This window comes from Hippocampus zosterae, chromosome 1 (genome assembly GCF_025434085.1).
Source record: "Hippocampus zosterae strain Florida chromosome 1, ASM2543408v3, whole genome shotgun sequence".
NCBI lineage: Eukaryota > Metazoa > Chordata > Actinopteri > Syngnathiformes > Syngnathidae > Hippocampus > Hippocampus zosterae.
The window spans coordinates 15,489,563-15,511,311 of record NC_067451.1 but is presented as its reverse complement, the minus strand read 5'-3'; the positions used below and the strand labels follow the sequence as shown (position 1 = coordinate 15,511,311).

Genomic DNA, 21,749 nt, shown 5'->3' with positions numbered 1-21,749 from the left:
GAAGCTCTCTGTGGAATGTGCTTTGTACACTAAGATATGAGTACAAAAATGTCAGGGAAAAACGTTGATTTACTTTATTTGGCGTTAATCAGAGACACTTTAAACGGTGGCGGGTGGATGCCATGAGGTTGAATTTCAGTGATTAATTCTGTTGGTGTGCTCGTTGGAAGCAAAATGTTTTTACTTCCCCTCTTGCAAATATTTTACCCAGGTTTAAGTCACATTAATGGTGGAAAATTTTTAAATGATTTATCTTGGTCTCATTTTTTTCTCACATTACAAAAAAAAAAAGGTATTTGAAAAAAAAGGGTATCGAGCGTTTTTATGTCCACTGTAGAGCTAAAAAGGCACAGTGAAGTGCAGGAATGTGACCCTTTCACATTGCATGTAATCATTTCATCCCATTATTTGAAGTACCGGGGGATTTATTGCCACGGTGGTAACAGTAGCTTTTAAATTGTGGGATGAGTGCAACATAAATGTCTTCAGATATGAGCTACTTGTTGCTCCTACACGAACAACCCAGTGATTATTCTCCTGCGAACCACTGTAGCGTGGCTCTGATTAACAGTGAGAAGAAGAAGCTGGCAGTATTTGAGATGCTTTCACGGGCGATAACGCGTCCGGTAATGGCAACTCAGAGGCTCATTAAGGTCTGCTGTGCAGGCACGAGGAGAATAAACAAACACACCTTCCACCAGACTTCCACTTGGTATTCACCAATTAAATCACGGATGACAACATTTCCAGTAAATAAAGAAAAAGGCTGGTGGAAATAAAAAGTGAGTTGGCGGGAGCGGCTTTCTGTCACTCACTTTCAGACACTTTGTATTGGAGTGTGGTGAAGCTACAAATGTGAGGAACTGAAAGGGGTGACTTTAACAGGCAAGCTTGGGGGAATGCTGGTAGAGGCCCAGCACCCATTCTAATGGGTTGTTTGCAGGGTCTCTGGCCTGGCGTGGGTTGGGGGAGCGGGGGGGGGGGGGGGCGTTCCCTGGAGTTGTGGCGGTTGGTCAGGCGGTCCAGGTCATGGTGGAAGTGCGTGCTAAATTATGTCATTCCACATACCAGCATGGCAGATGGTTGAAAAGAGGTTCAATAGAAGGATGGAATAGCAAGGAGTATCTGAGAGGAAATAGCAATCTCACTATGAAGCTATTTCCTGTTTGTCTTGCGGTGATGTAAATCCTTTGTTTGAAGAAAACATGTCAGTGGTGATGTCAACACATCTCTAAGATGGAATGACACAAGAGTTTAAGAAATTCTTCTTGTTTTATTAAACTGGAAAGCTCCCTGATTCAAACCATGCAAACGTTTTATTATTTTTAAGAATCAAAATTGAGAATTGTTCGGAAGCGGAATCGCCCAAATTCAAATGATGCCCAACCCTAGAAGGCACCACGATTGGCTCTCAAAATGCTATGTTTCATCGCACAACTGTGCAAACGCCCCAATACACTAAAGCAGGACTTTTTGGACCAAAGATCTACTTTTTGATCAACTAACCTCCTGGGATCTACCCTTACTGGCGCACGCACACATGCACGCCATGATGAGAAACAGCCTGAAACTGAGGCATGCGACGCACTTTTGCAGCCTGTTAACTATCGTAGCTCACACGTACAGTGTTAAAGTGCTTCCCTGGGCCCTCCTAGCTTCCTATTCTTTGCCCGTGCCCTCAGTGAATAGTACACAAAGCAAAATCTGAATGAGAATAGTGACGATAAAAGATAGAGCGCAACAGTTCTGATTACAAGCTGCAATTGCAGACTGCTGAGCGCAAACAACTTCCGGTGACTTAATCACGCGCCACCATAAATTCAAGATTTACCTGCTTTATTTTATTTTTATTTTATTTTATTTTATTTTTTTGTGAAAATGAGACTGATTGGATGATTTGGGTGCAGCGTACATTAACACAAAAATTATATATTTATAACATGTACAAAGACACACAAATGGTTGTTTTTTTTTTTTTCTCCTCGACACTCCTCAGATCTACTTGGGACCTGTCTTAGATCTACCGGTAGATCAGGATCTATCTAATGGGCACCCCTGCACTAAAGTCTACCTGTGCAAAGTCGAGTAAAATACTAAAAGAAAATTCCATCCATGCACAGTTAGCCTGCACTGTGTGCTAGACTTGCACTGGAAATGAAAGTAGAGGGACTACTGCAAATGGCAGCTATTCGACAGTGTCGGTCAACTCACAATTCCAGATCATGTGCGATGGAAGACTTAGTCACATGGAAAGAATGTGTAAAATCAACACCAAGTGAAGTTAATTTAAATTGAAATGGAATCACGCCATGATCTTTACATTATTCATAATTCTTGTGGACACCTTTAACCATAGCAAAGCCTTCCATGGCGCACCATAACGGAGCATCTGTTTTCATTTCGGCCAAGATGGAGGATACACTTTTGTTTTAATGTCACGGTGTCTGACTGACTTTTTAATTGTAATTAGAAACAATAGTAGGTGAGGTCACAACGTTGCTCGGCATTAATCACAGAGGACCAACGCATCAGTGAAGCGGCCTGGTGCGATGTTTATGTTGAAATGGAAAACCTCCAGACTTCATGATGAGCCTGTATCTCCAGTTCATCCCGAACAATTGGACCCCAGTGTCCTAACGTATTCTCATCTCATTTTACCAAGACATATGTGACATTATCAATCAAGCACGGGCTTGAGCCCTACGAGCCTTTTTTTAACACCTGAACCTCTCAAGGGGAGGATGATAATGAAGGTCATTGCATGTGGAGACGTTTTGTATAAACACTGTATCATGTAGGTAATATGAGCAAATTAATAAGCTGTAACCTTCCCGTTTAACCTAAACCCATCATGCGGTCTCATCCAAAAGTCCATCTGTGAAATTTTTTGTGCCACCCCCACACACACATACACCAATAAAGTTCATTCAAATTGCCCTCTGGGCCATGTTCATAGCAGTCCTTATGCACCACTCAGAGTAGAAATGAGATGGTGCGAGTGCGGCGGGACAGTAGAAAGAGTATGTGGCGCCATTTTTTTGACCGGCACCCGTGCACTCTTTGCAAAGATTTTCCCCTACACATCTTCATTTTTGTGCTGGGCCAAGTCTACTTTACCGCATCTAAGAGTGTCCTTCCTTCCTCAGCACCTGGCAATTTGGTAACAGAAAGTAGACTGAGCTCTGTACAAACTGTAAAAAACTGGCCCATCTTAATATTTGTGGCGGTGCGAGTCTAGTTTAGCATGTTTGTGAATTTGGTCGACCACAGTACACCTCAGCCGTTCCGACGTATTCTATTGCACACCCCGGGTACATTTGGCAATTTGGTGACCAAATGTAGATTAGATATTAGACTATACCTAGAATTTGGTGTGGCTGGTGTAACAGGATCTTGGCGGATTCTGTCACACGAGGGTGCGCGATCGAAGGTGGTCTCAGAGTGCCCATCCACAGTGGCCAACTTGACATCATACGCAAGGGGAGATGTTTTTGCATTTCATTTTGGGGGCCCTATTTTCATGCCCAGCACAAGTCTACCACACAGCGCAGTCTAACTGTGCACATGGGTGGAGGTTTTTTTTAAAAATCTTTTGCTTTTTTTCCTATACTTTGAAAAGGTAGACTAAGACATAGGGGCTGTTTGCGCTGTTGTGGGATGGAACGTAGGCTTCTGGCCACGTCTGCTTAACATTGCCGACGCAAATTGACTCCCTGACAACCGAGAGATGGGATGCCGTTTTATAGGTAAAGTGGAAGATCTCCCCTTGCCGATGATGTAGTCACATGAGCATGTTACGTCGGCAATTGGAGACCGCACTTTCCTTCGCTGAACTGCACATCTCTTAGTGAGCTGTTTTTACTGTGCAAGGTCACAATATAATGGATCACCGGTTAAAGCAACCGATCACACCCACATGCATTATGCTTGAATGTCCCCTAAGTCTTTTTTTGACTGTTGATTATCTCTCGTTGCTTTGTTTATTTCTGTTGCCCAAGGTGGTCGCTCATCCTGAATAACTTGAAAGGAAGAAATGTTTCACAGTAATTGCACTCCAAGCCTGCTAGAGAAGGGTAAGTTTAACAAACTCTAGCACACACATCCGTCAAACATACCAGATTTTAGATGACAAGTGGGCCTAAGCATGGCAAGTACTGCCTGGTGGGAGTATGTCCTAAAAGTTACTTGCTGCTAGCAGAGTAGATGGCAGCCCTTTGAAGGAAACCTTCCTAAATATGATTCTTGTCAGGAATTTCCAAAGTTGTGAACAAAAGGGTGTAGATTTATCTATTAAGGATCAAGTTAAGTGCCAAGTAAGGAAAAGGATATACCTGCATCTCAGTTGAGCCACAAGCTATGTCTGTAGGGGAGAAGCTAAGTTTAGCCTGAGTTGTTCCCGGAATGTATGAGAAAGTCTGTGCTGCATGAAAATGTACATGCTCAATTCTGTTGCTAATTTTTTATATCATCTGTAAAATCTTTCATTTCAAGGGTAATGTAAGATGAGTTGGAAGTGATAGTGTAGTGTGGGGTTGTAGTTTGTGGTATATTGAAGGTTTAAACTCTTAGTATAACTAACTAAAAACATTTTGAATAATCACTTGCATTTTTCCCTCTGGTCTATTTGCAGCAGAGATGGTCTGTAGCCATATATTAGTAAAATGTTTTTTTTCAGTGTCACACATTTTTAAAATGAAATTTGAGCTTGACCAGAAGATAAAATGTGAATTTTATGTGTGTGTTTAGAACTTCATTTTAAGCATCCAACTTAAAAAAAATAAACAAGTTATTTTTCTTCAGTCTTAAACAAATGCAGCATCATGTTGCTCCCCTTACTTGCGTGTGTGTGTGTGTGTGTGTGTGTGTGTGTGTGTGTGTGTGTGTGTGTGTGTGTGTGTGTGTGTGTGTGTGTGAAAGTGAGTGATTACAGCAATCTCACAAGTTGAGCAATTAGCTGAGTCGGCCAGATGGTCATCATGCAGCTGCACAGGTCGTCTTTCAGTGAGATCATGTGAGGCGAGGAAGACTCTTAGCTCCTTCTCGGTGCCTGATGACAGCCTACCAACCTGGCAACCTCATTTCCTCACAAGCACACACAGACTCCTCCATTCCCTTTGGCATGACGTTTGGTGACTGAATGGTGGTGTGTATGTGTGTACACGTGTGTGCAACCCAATTTGGGGCCTTCTTTATTATATACAGTTATGCACCAGGGGGCTGATTCCACCACAATGTTTATTTGGACATCTAGGAGGATACAGACCTGAGGCATCCATCACACAAGAGTCCATCCAGAGCTGAGAGGTGGTCCTGGAGATGCACGCACACTAATGAGAACCAAACTGCTTTGTTTAGCGACTGTGGGTTGACCAATGATGGACACCAAGGTCCATTACTTAAGATGCCGATTTCAATCAAAGCCACCTTGATTTCCTGGCCTTTTTGCTCACATAAGGGCTTATTTCCATTCTATTAGAAAAGGAAATCTTTAGTCAGTGTGTGTGTGTGTGTGTGTGTGTGTGTGTGTGTGTGTGTGTGTGTGTGCCTGTGTGTGTGTGTGTGTGTGTGTGTGTGTGTGTGTGTGGAGTGACAAACCTGTACTTAATAATAGAGGGCATCAAGGATGATAAATCTTGAAGTCCTTAATATCTCCTGCTGAAAGAGAGTGCACAGTCAACATGCCGGTCAGCGGGAAGTCACATACTGTTTTTACTCTGCTGTCACTCAACTGTTGTTCACTCCCTCACAGCCACACATGGAGTATTTGTTTTCATGATAATATCTGGTTTAAAGCAAAGCCAGTTGTGAGATGTACGGCTATTTTTGGACACTTAGCCGTTCATAGGCCTCAGTTAGCTCCAAGTTAGCTTCTGCTATTGGCATTAATTGCATTTTTTACCCCATGAGCTTCGGGTAGCACCAGGTTAGCATGACCTACATGTCTGCAGGTAAAGAAGAAGACCTGTTGCTCTTTCTCCGCAGCATTCTTCTGTGTGATGACAGTTAGGTTAGGCTAGCTGGGACTTCGATTAACATCCAGAGTTGGTAGTGATGTGATAATCTTCTGGCCAAATGACCATTTGACAGACTATCTGTTTTTTGTCACATGAAATTTCGGCCAGTCCAATTTGTACTGACATTTAAGGTCCCAGTGATATAATGTGCCTTACACAGTCATCTTTTCACCAAACATAAGGATTTAACAAATACGGGATGATTTATAGCAGAGATGTCCAAACTAGAACCCGAGGGCCATTTTTCAGTGGCCCGTGGTACATGTAAAAAATGACATTGACACGGCCCACAAGTCTAGTTAAAAAAGAGTGTGTAGGTAGGCAGCGTGAGGGAGTAGGGTGTCCAAAAAAAAAATTGGCGCCACTACTACTCATAAATTGATTCACATTTTTAACAACTTTACTAGATATGCAAAGATACAAATGAACTGCGGGAGCCTCTCCATCTCAGATTTCTGTGCTAAATTTGGCGCCCAGTAAGACACTGGTCCGGGCCATCAGATCTGAGCTGAGCTCACACCTCTTTACCGTTGTGTGTCTAGCTCTGAAGCTTAGAAGAGCTAGCAACAGATATCTACCACAGCATTCTCTCACAGCCCACTCAGGTTGACCGTTTCTGGATGGGTGTTGTGTTCTTGAAGTGGGATGTTCAAAGCCGTACCTCCTTCCTTAACCGTTGTCGGAAATCTCTGGTGCAATGTTGGACTAAATGGCAGATGTTTGAAACAAAATATGCTAAACGGTGTGATAAAAGCAATCAGCAGACTACTTTCATGCTGTAGTGGGATCTGCCAAAAGCCACTGCATGCGTTGAGGGAAGAGAAGATCTTTGCTCCAGACAGATTTGCCAAAACCTCCTCAGTGTTTGGCAGGATAAAGCTATTCGTTTTGACTTGCTCTTTGGCTTTTTTCCTGTCCAAACACGTGTGAACTTTTCCTTTCAAATGAACCACTGCCACCATTGGGTTACACCAGTGGGTTGGTTGAGTGGCCTTTTTGATCACTCCCATAGTCTCTATCCTGTTCAGGTTCTCTTAAACCTTTATGGGTAGTCATTGCAGAGGGCTCACCTCAAAGTGCCGCTTTTGTCAAATGTCCCATTCACTTCTTCACCCCTCATCACCAGGCCTAGTGCGATGTCACCCTCTTTGCTTACTACCGAGCAGGTTATTTACCATTGAACCATGAACCTAAAGACTGTTTAAATTTTCCCCTGGTCATAAAACACCTCTCTCTGTCCAAACATTTTAAATGTCTTTTGACTCATGATTGCGACATCACACCCAGTGTCAATTTTGAAGGGGACTACCGGATCCGCAATCTGTAAAGTTCATTTCTGTCTTTCGGCCTCTGTTTGGACTGTACCTGTATCAAATGATGCCTCTTCACTTATTACATCTACTTAATTTGCTTCTGTTGAACAGCAACTAGGTTCCCAATGAATGGCATTTTTGCAGCATTTTATACACACTGAGCCAACAGTAGGACAAGGTCCATTGTTGTCCGTTGTGAGTTTCCACACTTGCCACACTTTTTTTGTTTTTTATTTCCCAATTTCTGATTCGTCTTTCATCCTTAAAAATTACTTTTGTGTATGCTTTTATGTGTTTTTGTTTGTTTGTTTGTTTTATTTTTTTATTTTTTATTTTTTGTTCATCACGGTTGGCTGCGGTTTTGGCGAGTTAAGCATATTGTTCAAGTATGTTGTACAATGCTTCCCCCTGCTGGCCGATTGTAGCTCCTCATCCCCCTGCTTGTCTGAGTGCTTGAATGGCTCCGTCCAACCTCAGATAGCAGTGAGCTGCAGTTTCTTTGACAGCTCATTGTAGCATACCCCCACTACAAATCTCTCTCTATTTTTTCCGCTTTAACTGTCTCCAAATTCACCGTTTTCAGTGCGTTCATAAAGATCTCATTTAAATACCTGCCTTCACCCTTGGCTTTTGCGTGATTTGGTGAACCCGCGCCCTCTCGTGACCAGTTCTGCCTCGAGAGTCTCTTACAGTATAATCGAATCAACTTTTTTTTTGGACAGAATATTCAATTTTACCATTTTTACACTAGCATTTCCTTTGTCACTACAAGAACAAATCTATAAATTTGGTGGACTCACTGTAACAATCAATATCAATCAAAAACACCTTGAAACATGGAGTCTACCTTCTGTACGTAGTCTACGGCAGGGGTCATTTGGTGCCGGGCAGCACAGAAAGAATAAATATCTTACGCTCCTTCTGTTTTATTCATTTTCGGAATCTGAAATTCTCAATTCGGAATCTTATATCAGTCTACAGTATGTCACTCTTGACGCAGGTGAATGCGCGCTTCTTCACGTTACCGCATAAAAAAACAAATGTCTTTGAAAACTTTGAAAACTCGGTTAAGGGGAAAAGGCCCAGCCAGGAGACAGAAGAGGATCCAACGACTTCCAAGAAAGAGAAGACTGATTTAATAGACTGTATCAGGAGTCCTATTTCAAATACGGCTTTATCGCCCGGGAGATAAAAATGCAACAAGCCTACTCTGCATAATTAGCGGCGATGGTGAGTCGTTTTTCATGCACCTCTTATTTGCGGCCCATCTTATTTTGAAGGCACGTTTAAATGTTACCATAGAAACCAGATGGGACGTTCCTCTGTCATGCTTCATGTTTATTATTATGTTTCAAAAATACCACACTTTTCATGGATGGTCATATCACATTATATTGTTGTATCTATCCGGCCTTAAAGGCTGGTCCCTGAAAATATTGTCTGACATGAAACGGGTCCAAGGGTTGGGACCCTTGGGTCCAAAACAGGTTTGGGACCTCTGGTCTACAGAGCCAATAGATTTGTTAGGGTAGTTCTGTTTGTGAGCAACAGGTGGCACTGTAGGGCTCCTCCTGCAGTGGCACACCGGTTGGTCATTGTGTCATCAATTCATGTTTTTTTTAAAAGGACTCCTTGTCCGACCAGTCCGTGTCCGGTCATTTTGTGTTTGTGTTAAATACATTTTGTTAAGTGCACCCTGCTCCTCCCTGCTTTCTGGGGTTCTCTACCTACCACCTCGCAAACATAACAAGATTCCCGAAATTCGAGTCACATATTAAATCTAAATCTACAACACTGTTTATTCTACTGTTCTGTAATTGACTCATCTAATTGGTTTCAAGATATTAACAAATAAATTATTACTACATATGCTTTATATTACAAATAAATATTAACCAGGGACATCCCTGCTTATATCACCAAGACAATCCCAAGCCACATTCTGCACATGTTACAACGACATGGTTGAAAATGTGTGGCCGTCGAAGTAGGAAGTGCAAATTACAACAACGGAGACCCTGGACTGTTGAGCAATTGATTGGTACGTCAGGCAACAATAGGAGAGAATTCCACCTACAAAGCTTCAACAATTAGTGTCCTCAGTTCCCACACACTTATTGATTGTTGGTAAAAAGGAAAGGTGATTTAACAAAGTGGTGAAATGCCCTTCTCCCACCATTTTTGGAACATATCCATCAAATTCAAAATGAGTGAATATTTCAAGAAAAAAATTAACTACGATCATAAGTTTCACAATCTTAAATTTCTTGCCTGTAGTGTATTCACTTAACTGTATGTTGCCGATGATGATAGTACTATTTTTATTTTTCACAACCTCCCATATTCATTGGTAATGGGGTTTGCGCCTCCGAGTCGCCCATGAGCTTCTGTTAGCGCTATGTTAGCTTCTGCTTTGGTGTTATGAGTGTTTGCACCTTTTCGTAGCCTAACAGCACACGAGAAGTTCCAGGTGCTATCTGCTGTTAATATGTCTGTTTACTTTGTGGATCCTCAGTTATCCAGGTCATGCTAATCCACAAAGGTCAAACGATTCTGAGGCTGAGAATCTACACGGAGCAAGCAATTGTTGAACATCTGCTATTGAACATGTAACCATACGTTAGTTGAGAAACATGGGGAGAGACAGAGATTGAGGGAAAGAGAGAGAGAGAAACTACACCCTTCATGACACAACGTTTGCCTTTTATTGCATTTGTTTACATCCATTATTTTAATATCACCACCTATCCTGTTAATGGGCACGGTTAGCCTTTTTTTAAAAACCCTTTTTCCTGTTTTAAAATGTGAAAACCCCTGAAGGTTACCTGTTAATTCAGCTGAGAATTTAGCATGGTGTTTTTTTTTTTAATCAGAATGACACAAAGTAATTTTTTTAGCTCACATGATCATTGTCATTCTTGTAAAATTCAGTGTAGGAAAAAGGGTGATGAGACAAAAAACACAGAAAAATATTGTCATTTGTTATTTACTGCACCATGTATTATACATGAAAAATACTCATAACAAAGTACAAACAAACGAAATAAAACAAACACATATAACTCATAGTGAGATAGATGAATCTGAAAGCAATGCAATCTCAGTTGTCTTTCTTGCCGGTTTTCTCTGCAGTAGCAGAACATCAATCTCTAAATGCCTATTGACTGCTTTTTTATAAGATTATCTGCAATATTAGCATACTGTGCATTTGGTTGTGATTGAGAAATTAAACAGTCCCCATATTGCTGCCAACATGTTGATGCAATTTTCAAAAAAAAAACTAAAAAAAAGACTTAAATCCATGTAATAATTGTTTTAAGATCGTGTTCCTATAGGATGACAAAGACTTAAAAATACATTGACGATCTGAAAAGTAATTGCGGCCCGTTAAGGAAATGCAGGTTAAATCATTTTGGTGAAACCCCAGCACAATTTTGGTCATTTAACTTAGATAATGTTCCAATCTGGTCACATTTCTGCAAAATGTCATTTTAGATTAAGTCCCAAAATAAGCACGCTGTCTTGCCTTGGACCCTTCGCACTCTTGGTCTCTGCTAGGGCGGTAAACACTGAGCATATAAAAGTTGTACAATATGAAATAATGAGAAAAAAAATACAGTTGTGAGAAAAAAAAATTAACATGACAAGAACAGCTGCAACATGAGGAAAAAATGTAATTTACTAGAGTAATCTCATCACTTTTTAAACAATTTTTCCTCACAAGCATGGTCGTATTACGAGTACAGGCTGTTTGACGGTGAAACATTTGAACGATCTTACTGAACCAAAAGTGTTGATTTATCTATAATGTAGCAGGTCTGCGCCTGCTACGTTGATGTTTTTGTGGTCATTTTGACATTTACATGTAAATTATCCTCTCCTGACTAATATTTTTTTCCTCCTCTCAAACAGGCACTTTATTATTAATAAAAGTGCACATGTGGATCAACCTTCCGAGTTGTATCAAGCAAAAAAAAAATTAAAAACTTGGGGGAGGGGGTACTTACCCTGTCATTAATGCAACATTGCTGTACAACATGTAGAAATAAAGAATTTGTGTGAGACATGCTTAGAAACAAATTGCAAGAAAGCAAGAGAGAAGAGAACAATAACATTTCAAAAATGTGCAAATGCATTATGGTCCATTATACTCTTTGTCGTGTCAACTCAAAATGTGAGCCTGCTGGGCCTCCAACGCACAGGTCACACTGGACCAGAGTACCCGAACCTTCTGTGAGGCCCGTCTGTCACTGAACTATCTGGGGCATTTCGCTCCAGGCTTTGGCCTTCTTCTTGGCCAGAGCCATCCACGGTGGCTCATCCTGGGGCAAAGATGGAGGTGGGAGAACACGCTGAGATGCTGCAGATGGACCGGAAAGGCCAGGAACTCTTGAAGCCGGCAGCGGAGGGTTGATTCTTGATGAAAAAGGAGGCGAGGAGAGTGTCGTGTGTGGGGTCTGCGCTGGCTTGGGTTCTGTGGGGGGTTTGGAGCCCGAAGGAGGTTTTATGGGAACTGGAACTGGAGTCGGAGGAGATAGGGATCGATGGTAGTTGGCGGCCTGTGGTGCAGGTTTGAAGGTGGATGAAGGAAGTGGGCTTTTGGGGCTGACAGGGGAGGGAAGTAGCTGAGATTTAGGAGGTTGAGGTGGCACTGGAGTCACAGGGGACAGAGACTTCCTCGTCTCGTTTTCTGAAGTTGATGATGACTTACTCATCACTGATGAATTCACTAGAGGAAAAAAAAGAAGATTCAGGTTCTTCTTTGATCCAGAACTTCATCAGAAATGTCTGGTTTTCATACATTTTATACCAAGTATCCCCGCCCTCCCCACAAAAAAACCTTAGCGCTCCAATAACATAATCATGAGCACCATTAAAATACAGCAGTCTAGTAGTCCGAAGTGGTCATCGAAAACTAGCCAGATATTCTAATCATAAAATGTATATTCAATCATATTATTCACATTTATTTTATTTTTTTTAGCTCCAGTATATCCTCACGGGGGGCTTCCATGCTGGGAGGTGTGGTGGCAGTCATTCTTGTCAACATGGATGAACTCCCCTTGGGTGCTCTTTTCCTGATATGGTTGCTTTGTGCCTTGCCATGTCTTTTTTAACATAGTTCATCAGAGTGTGTGTGTGTGTGTGTGTGTGTGTGTGTGTGTGTGTGTGAGAGAGAGAAAGAGAGAGAGAGAGAGAGAGAGAGAGAGAGAGAGAGGGAGAGAGAGAGAGAGAGAGAGAGAGAGAGAGAGAGAGAGAAAACAGTCATGCTTGTGGGGATATGTATCTGTGTATGTTGAGGGGAGTGGGACGGTCCTCTTTTTATGATGTGTTTTTTTATATTTTAATTGCCCGTGATTCTAATGACTGATCTGTGCTATAAAGCCCAAACCCAGTGTACAGTATTGACCTCAGAAAGTGTGTGTGCATGCCTGCGTGTTGCTGTGAGTTCGTGTCTTGATGTTTTGTGTGTGCGTTCAGACCATTTCCAGTGAATTCGGGTGGTTTGGTGCCGAGTTCTTTTTTCGATTCCGAGCTGACATATGAAGGCAGTGAAGACTCCCTGTCTTGGTCCTCCTGATGACAAACGAGAGAAACACATTCATTTGTACAAGCAGCTCTAAATGTATGCCAGTGTCATTCATGTATGCAAACACAGTGAGAGAGGGGAACAAAAAAAAAAACAGCATCAAAGTACTTTTCTATTCCCAAACTGAACAGTGTTTTCAGTGAAGTTTTAGTGTAACCGGTGATTTACCTTCTTGATGGTCATTTCGTCCAGTGAATTTTCTTTATAGATCTTCTGTTTCTGTCTGGCCATGGAGATCCAGCTGGGACCCTCGGAGACAGCAGAAACAGCGCGAGCTGCAGCAGGCTCTGAATGAGCCACAGGATGAGTTTCATTGGATGTTAGTTATGGGCCCATGGTGTCAAATACGTGGTTTTGTGTGTTTGTCTGCACCTGAGACACGCTTGCTTTTCACTCCGGTCTCCCCGTGGACATCTGGTTTCTTGGGAAGGGCAGGTTTGGTGCCGACCGGTTGACTTGTGGAGGGCTTGAAACCGGTCACTTCAACTTTACAGCTAACCGGCCGCGCTGGAGTCTCCGCAGGTGCCTAAAATGAGGGCACATCAAATGCAGTTAGAGTTACAAGCTCATAGCGGCATGCCCAATTTGCGCCACTAGGGGTCACAAGATCCATCCATCCATCCATCCATTTTCTGAACTGCTTAATCCTCACTAGGGTCGCGGGGGGTGCTGGAGCCTATCCCAGCCGTCTTCGGGCAGTAGGCGGGGGACACCCTGGATCAGTTGCCAGCCAATCGCAGGGCGCACAGAAACGAACAACCATTCGCACACACAATCACACCTAGCGACAATATAGAGCGTCCAATCAGCCTGCCATGCATGTTTTTGGAATGTGGGAGGAAACCGGAGCACCCGGAGAAAACCCACGCAGGCCCGGGGAGAACATGCAAACTCCACACAGGGAGGTCGGAGCTGGAATCGAAGATAAACACTGGAAATATTTCAGTGTGCCTTACAGTTTAAAGAGCAAAGGAGTTTTTTAATGCAGTTTAATCCAACCTTTAAGGTAAAGGAAGGACCCCCAAAAGAAATCATGAATATATACAGTAAATCTATTTTACCTCCGTGTTTTCCTCTTCCGAGCTGAAGCGGTGCAGAACTGATGTCTTCCTCAGCCGGACTCCAAAGGGACTGTTGTAGTTTCCCTCCATTACCACAGGGCTCTCTGAACATAGAAGTGCAGGATGAACTGTACTTTGACATCTTGTAGGTATAGATGATAAAACACCTTTAGACCGCCTCTTGCTTTCAAACAAAGTGTTACACTTGGATATTGAATTTGCTTTTGGTATTTTTTTTCTGTAATTTGTCTGCAGAATGTCAGAAACCATATAAATCAATTTAGTGCTGCTGCGAATTGATCACATCCCGGAGTAATTTCCACCCGAAAAGGTAAAAATGGCTATACATGCCACATGATGGCAGCAAAGGAGTCTTTTTTTATTATTATTACTTTTTTTTTGGGGGGGGGGTGTCAAAGTAAAACCCCTGAACTGAAGTCAACATGGTTCCTTGGTAGCAAGACTCGAGAGCAGCAAATTGATGCTTTCAAAACTTTGGCTTACGCACAAAAGAAAATCAAGTGGGTTAATTTGTCAAAGCCAAACTGCACAAAATTGATGGTCACTCAACACCCAGGAAGATTGCACTCATAAAAAGTATACACACATTTATAACACATGCAATGGACTTATTCCGAAGCCCCATTATGTTTGCTCACCTTCTTTGGCTGTTGCAGCCGAGGTATGCGCGCCCACTGGGTCCGGAACCACAACATTTGGCGCTTTATCAGCAGTCCCACCAGGCACTGTTGTTTTCACACATATCTCCACCTGGGCCGCCACACGTGGGTCCTTCATGCCGGCCTCCTGCGCATCCTCGTCTCCAGGCCCTGTGCTGAGGGGCGGCATTGGGGAGGAGGGCAGGGTCTCTTTGGCCTCCCCACTAGAGAGAGATCTCTGCCAGGCGGGGGCGACGGTGAAGCGAATTTTGCTCTCATTGGGACATTCGAGTGACTGGTTGACTTCTTCCCCGTCAGGTGAAAGAGAGATGTCTTCTTCCACAACAACCGCTGTATCACAGCTCGGGGTCACCTGCTCTTCTTCTCCTTCTCTCACCTCGTCAATGGTCTCTTTACCATCCTGTTGCTCTACTGTTGTATCGCAAGACGCCACTTTGGATTCTTCATCAGTTGCGGATAACTGAAAGGCAAGAGTGCCCAACCCTGAGTTTGGAGAGAGAAGGTTCATGTGGACAGCAGTGGTCGCTGTGTTAGAGAAGGTCTCATTGGGAATGCTGGTCTCAGCAAGAGATTTGGTCTCGTTGGAAGGGAGGGTTTCGGTGGAAATGGCGGCCGCTCCAATGGCGACAGTCTCACGGGGAATGGTGATCTCTTGAGGAGTGACGATCCCAACGCAAGTGTCACTCTCACTAGGAGTGCTTAGAGCGGGGGTCTCACTGTCTTGCGAAGGACTTTCAAAGTGTAACGGGGAGCAAGACAATCTAATTGATGATGTTTGGTTGACTTCTATCTCTTCTTTTACCTCCAGCAGTTCTTCCTGCTCCACATCGCCATCCTTATCATGGTCTGCTTCTTCCTGTGGTTCTGGATGGAGTTCTGTGTGTTTGAAGTCTTGATCCTTCTGCGCCCCTTCCTCTCTTTCTTGACTTTCACGGTCATTTTCATGAGGGGACATTTGGCTCTCGTGTCCGGGCTCGGCTACCGGATCATTTGACTCTTTTGGTATTTCGATATCAGGTGTGCATTGGGCGTTATTCAGGGCATCAACATCTGCAGCTTCACTCTGCTCTTGCCGTATGGACACATTGCAAACCTCTTGGCACGTTTCATCAGGAAACATTTCCCACTCTTCTTCTTCTGCCTCTTCCATCCACTGTTGTTTTTCCTCCATCTCCTCATCCACCCTCACCTCGAGATCCTCTCCCACCACTTCAAGATCTGTCAGCTTCTGCTCTTCCTCACTTGCTTCGGTTTCTTGTTCTTCCCAGTGGTTTGGTTCGGTCTGGGGCAAGTCGAGTTGTTCTTCAGGTTCGGCTTTTTGTGCCGAGTCTGGTGGCGCATCATCTAACTGCATCTGAATGGAGAAACAAACAAAATGATCTTTCTGCACATCTTCATAAACTGCAGTTTACGGGATTCTGCAAATATATACAAGGAGTAGAATAATTAAGAGTCTGCCTTTGGAAACGCAGTACTGTTCAATCAAAATAAAAACATACCGTAAATAAGGTAATGGTATCTTTTCTGTGAATGGATGCATTGATGATATGTTAATCATAAAAAAATGACATACGCAAGGCTGAGGGAATCTTTCTACGACAGGTTCTTCCTCCTCTTCTTTTTCATCATCATCTTCACTTTCCTCCTCTTCGTCAACATACAGATGCGGACTGGTCGAAATGGCTACCTCCTCCTTCGCCTCTTCCTCGTTGGATTGATCAAATCGGACGGTATCACGAGGAGCAACTTCATCAAATGCGGGCTCATCGTTCACCTCCTCTTGGTCTTCTGTCTCATTGTCCTCTTGCGTCACCTCCAGGACAACATCGTCCGAATCCACACATGAAGTGCAAGAAGGTAGGGGTGTCTTCAGGGAGCTTAGCACTTCCTGCAAGAAGGAGCTGTCATCCTCCACACCTTCCTCGAATCCGTTGTCTTCTACCAGATATGGTCCATCCGTGTTCTCCTCATTTCCATTCACAAGTGAATGTTCCGGGAAATCTTCATGGTCCACGGGGGGCTCTGGTGTGGCTCTGAAATCAGAAATGATCGGGTTTTATTCATGGGAGAAACCATGACAATGAGACCGATACAATTAGGAAATCATGGTTAATCACCTGGGGCTGTCCAGAGAGGAGCTTCTGGCACTGAGATCAGGGGAGGGTGGAGACTGAATGTCGGCTTCTATCGCCTCTGATTGGCAGGCAGTGTCCTGAGCGAGTGAAACATCCTGATCTGCTTCCGACTCATCCTCTACCTCTGCTCCCTGCAACAAGGGCCGCTCTTTCTCCGGATCTTCTTCCTCCACCTTCACCTTTTGTTCCAGCGCATGTCCATTTACGTCTGGATCTACAGGCAGAAACAGATTAAAGAGACGACAGAGGTAGATGGGAGCAAGAAGGAGGTGTGGATCAAAAGCACCGACCTCTTATCTTCACTTCCTCTTGTGCTTCTAAACTTTCTGGAAAGCGGATGCTCAGGGTTCCATCCATCCCGTTGTGTCCCTCGGATTTAATCTCAAGCCTCTGCATGGGCCAGACACAAAGTGGTACAAAATAAAATATTTGTACTGCTTTGGATGGTTCCGCTGTTTGGTTGTCGGTGACCAAACAGCGACATTTGATTTGGATGTTTTTATGATATAATTGACCGGTTTACAAATACTTACTCTTGTTTATGACTCAAAGAAGCAAGTAAACCTTTCGAGATGATTTTCTGTGGCCTTGTTTTTTTTCTTCTAATCCTCAGGATTGAATACGATTACTATGACTAATAATAATAATAATAAATGTGATATATTTAGTAAATTTTTGAATTAACAGTTCAGCAACAGGTCGAATGCTTTTCCTGAAATGCTACAGCTATAAATTGCAACAAAATTTTGTAAACAAAAGATGAAAATATGAAATAAAAAGAAAAGCAAAGACATTTCTAAATCAGTGTGAAAAATACGTTTATCGACACACAAAATTTGCTTTTGACCAGTGTTATTATTCTGTTAGGCTTACATATTGGCCAGGCTGCATTGTTTTTAACTCAAAAAAACAAAAGTTAGTGAAGAAATACTTCTGTTGTACTGTGAATGCTAAAACATTTCACGGCAGTGTACTACATCTATCGATGTCATTCTCTCCTCATAACAAATACAACAAAACAAACAAAACCAAGATTAACTGCTGTTATACTGCGGTGAACGCTACGAAACTAAATTCTTTGGAAACACCCTGAAAGAACGGTAATACATCATTCAGAGGTTGGCTTTGGCTGGTAAGTGTTAGCTTGGGCAAGGCCTTTTTCTATCCCAGCCCGAACTGTATCAGTGAACAAAGGAATGATTAATAGACCAAATCCGTACTTTTGTCAAAATAGTGTGGCTATACAACGTAGAGCAAACTTTTTTTTTTTTTACCATGACGTTGGCTGGGGTTTCTCCAACTTGCGGCTATGAAACTTAAATGGGTCACAGTAGGACTTATTAGAGAGCTGACTGTTACAGTAAAAATGCCCAAAGCTATTTTATTGATCATCAAGCAGGGCCAGGCACGCATCCTGTTCAGCATGCCGATGCAACAACAGTTTGGCTCCAGGGGAGGAACTGCTTTTCAGCAGTACAAGAAAGGCACCATATATCCAGTATTTGTGTTCTTACATTGGCAGGTTTCCTCCTGTTGCAGGCCTTGTGTCTCAGGCCCAGCTTGTGTTTGGCAGCAGAGTTATCCAGACAGCCAAACGGGCTTGCAGGCTGACTGAAATCTCCCGGAACCGTCACCAGGGGGCTCACTGCTCTGCTGGAAGCAGCGCAAGACAACTGGGGAAAGAACAGCAACAGAAGGTTTCAATGAAATCTTTCACATCCATCTTCGAAACCGCTTGTCCTCACCAGGCTCACTGGTAAGCTGGAACCTATCCCATATGACAGGGGAAAGGGTATATTATGGACTGGTCGTCTGTTAGATCAATAACCGTTAACGGTCACATTTATGCCTTTGGACAATTTAGATCTTTGGTTCGAGCCGGAGACGTCTTGAATGGGATTCGGGGATGTTAACCGTTAAAACACAGTGTTTCCTTTATTTGATAATAATAAATACTGTGACTAAGTGGCCCATTTTCAAGTGGGACATTTTCACTGAAACCTATGGGAGATATTCAGTGAGAAAAATCCAAACTAATCTTGGCAAAATGAAACCCAAATACCAACTGTAACCACAACCCTGTCTGCCATTGTTTGGGGAGATTCGTTCCAGACACTGCAGCTCACATCACACATGAGTCACTGACTTGTTGTGGATTTGAGAAGGAAACTTCAAACCATGAATTGATGGTTGCTCGGTGTTGAAAAGTTAAGATTCTTGTTTGAATGATGAAGTCTGCAGATAGGAAACCAAAAAGGAAATAGAGCACGACTGCGAGCGGGTGCGTCCAGCTGTATAAATATTAGCTATGCTTTAAACACGACACTAACGCTTGCGGTGTTGATTGTACTGGGCTGTGCTCTGCTCCATCACGAGAAGATTTCAGACTTGGAAAACTTCCAAGAAAAACTAGAGTATGATAAAGTTAACTCACTTTAGAAATTGAAGTGAAATGTTCAGATCGTGTGTGGATTGAACCTCTTCGCTTTCCTCCATTTTGACATGTTGTAGCCTAATTCCAAACTTACAAACACACATCTTAACACTTCAGTTTTTAGATTCTGTTCAAACCTTGTCACTCTTCTGTCTTGGCCCCTCAACCCTCATATAATTATCGTTCCCCATCCCCGTCCGTCCGTGTCCCTCTAAAGCGCTTCTGTTCCAAATGACATCACTCTTTCTTTATATTTTTAATATCTTTGTGATAAGCAACTACACATTAGTATTTCGCAACACAAAAATGAGTTACTATGATAAAATAATAATAATAATAAAAACTTCAGCATGGTGGACAGGTACACAGCCAGCTTTTTTAACCGGCTGGATTGATCGTTAGTGAAATGGGTGTCAGTAGGCACTTTGTTATGGTCTCTGACTGTACACTAGGTGGCATTGTTGCAATAAAAATAGCGTTGAGATGAAATAGCCTGTTCAGAAAATACAGTGTTTGACTACACTCTGGCTGGAGGGAGTGGAAACCCTGCACAATTTCTACACGATTCAAATGGCAAGTGTGAGCATGCCCTAAAATGCTCTGGAAGATGTCACAAACAGCTACATGGGTAAAAGGAGCATTTGACAAGTCCAAAAGACTTTTGTGTGCATGTTTGTTGCTCACCAGTTGTGGTTGTTTTCAGCAGGAAAAGCCCACATTTGCTTAAATAGATTCCAGTGCATATCATTAACTTGCTTTTGTTGACTGCACTTTGGGTGCACATTAAAGGCACTAAACTTGTCACCCGATTTGAATGGGAGTCTTTACTTTGCTGTAGAGTAGATCTAAAAATAAGATTGCTTTGCCCATCGGGGTTGTTTAAGTGCAAAAACAACGCTCGCGACAGCAAGTCATGAAAGTTGCAACTAAGGTATCACGAGTGTGGTTCAAGACAAAACAGATTTTTTAGTGTTTAAACAAGGCAGCAAGAAGGAACTAAAGAGAGAAAGGAGGTCAAAACCCATGAAGGGGGCTTTTAGAGTAACCACAAGCAATTCAACTGAATCATGAGATGTTTTTTCCGTCGTAGTCACATGGGAAATTTTTCAATAATTCAAAGCTCTGCTGCACAGCCTAACGTGTCCCCCTGGCGTTCATGAATCACACCAAGTGTCTTTCTTCACTGGCTTGAACCAATTACCTGGCCCACATTTAAATACCTGAGTTGTTTTTGACGACTTCCAGTTGTCGCTGCAAATAAGAGTGGGCGATCTCCTTGTGCTTTGTTATTACTGTTCTTCATGATATGATTTGGTTGTTACAGCAAATTGTCAATTGTGCAAACTGCCTTTTTAGAGGGCATTATTTACTACAGGGGTCTCTTACGGAGTTCCTAAGGCTGTGATGTGCCCCAGATTTATGTGTAAAACAGAGGAGGCCGTAATCACTAACATACGCAAATGCAGGAGTAAACTCATTATTAGAGTAAAAAAAGTCTGAAAAAATACTTATTGTTTATAAATAAAACCATCAAATGAAAAAGAGTTGATGGCGGCCAAATGAGGCTTTTTGTGCTGTGTGATGATGTAATTTTATGCCACCACACAAACGAGTTCATTAAAACAGTGCTCGTAACCTTGAAATGGTGTTGGAACCGTCACAAAACAAGAAACATTGGTATTTAAAACTCTCCAGTTGAATTAGATCAAGGCTGACTGTCTGGTCCTGGCTCTACAGTTACCTGGTCTTCGTCACTGTCTAATCCCTCCAGGCTGACGGAACTGTTTCTCTGGGCCTGATTCTGAAGGGCACAGGTGGAGAGAAACGAATGCATGCACATGTGAGAAGTCGTGGTCATCAGGTGGACCATATAGTGTGCATGTTACCATGGCTGCTTGAGATGAAGTGGACTCAGGGGGACTGCAGGGCAGACCGTCATCCTCCGACATGGTTCCGGCATCTTCTGTCCTCTTGACACACATCAGCGATGGAGGGGAGCCCAGTCTGATGGCCTGCTTCAGCTGGAGCTGCAATTCCATGAGAACAACACAGCCTACATTTGGTTGTCTACTTTTTGAAAGAACCAGAGAAAACAAAACAAATCGACTGTAATGGGGATTCTCGATACCGCATATGACATTTCAAGGTTAAAAATGGTGCCAATTGAACAAGAACTGCTTTGCACGAACATTGACATGCAGCTTGCACGAACGTTGACATGCAGTTTGCTTAGTTACTCTTATGCATACTGTTTTTAATTTTTTTCTTTCATAATCATAGCAAGAAGCGTTTTTCATACATTTGTGTTCCAAAATAGCTTTGAGGACCAAACATGTTTTCACAGAGCTTTTTTAGGAAAAAAAGACTAACCTCGTTTTATGGTGTGGCAGTCTTTTTAGATTTTCAGTCAGAGGTCAATTTTTTGGAGGAAAAAAAAGTCTTAGACATGCTGCCGTGACAGTAAGATGGGGCAAAAAAGGATAGCAGTCATTGCTGATATATTTTATTAAACAGGACAAAAT

The 21,749-nt window shown here is 42.7% G+C and overlaps 1 protein-coding gene across 6 annotated transcripts in view; it reads right to left on the bottom strand.

Moving 5' to 3' along the window:
* Positions 1-10,009: 10,009 nt before the first annotated feature.
* Positions 10,010-21,749, bottom strand: part of zgc:66433 (uncharacterized protein LOC321250 homolog) — a 45,756-nt gene continuing 34,016 nt past the window's right edge. For 5 of the 6 annotated variants that reach the window (XM_052070886.1, XM_052070894.1, XM_052070869.1 and 2 more), the window contains 12 exons: positions 21,114-21,254; positions 20,969-21,028; positions 18,308-18,466; positions 17,084-17,183; positions 16,776-17,001; positions 16,232-16,691; positions 14,638-16,012; positions 13,979-14,082; positions 13,290-13,443; positions 13,086-13,204; positions 12,811-12,904; positions 10,010-12,056 (listed from right to left, as the gene is read on the bottom strand). In XM_052070886.1, the coding sequence (XP_051926846.1) occupies positions 11,575-12,056; positions 12,811-12,904; positions 13,086-13,204; positions 13,290-13,443; positions 13,979-14,082; positions 14,638-16,012; positions 16,232-16,691; positions 16,776-17,001; positions 17,084-17,183; positions 18,308-18,466; positions 20,969-21,028; positions 21,114-21,254 (3,474 nt within the window). In that variant the 3' untranslated portion in view covers positions 10,010-11,574. The remainder of the gene's footprint in view (positions 12,057-12,810; positions 12,905-13,085; positions 13,205-13,289; positions 13,444-13,978; positions 14,083-14,637; positions 16,013-16,231; positions 16,692-16,775; positions 17,002-17,083; positions 17,184-18,307; positions 18,467-20,968; positions 21,029-21,113; positions 21,255-21,749) is intronic. The other variant, XM_052070877.1, reaches the window with a different exon arrangement.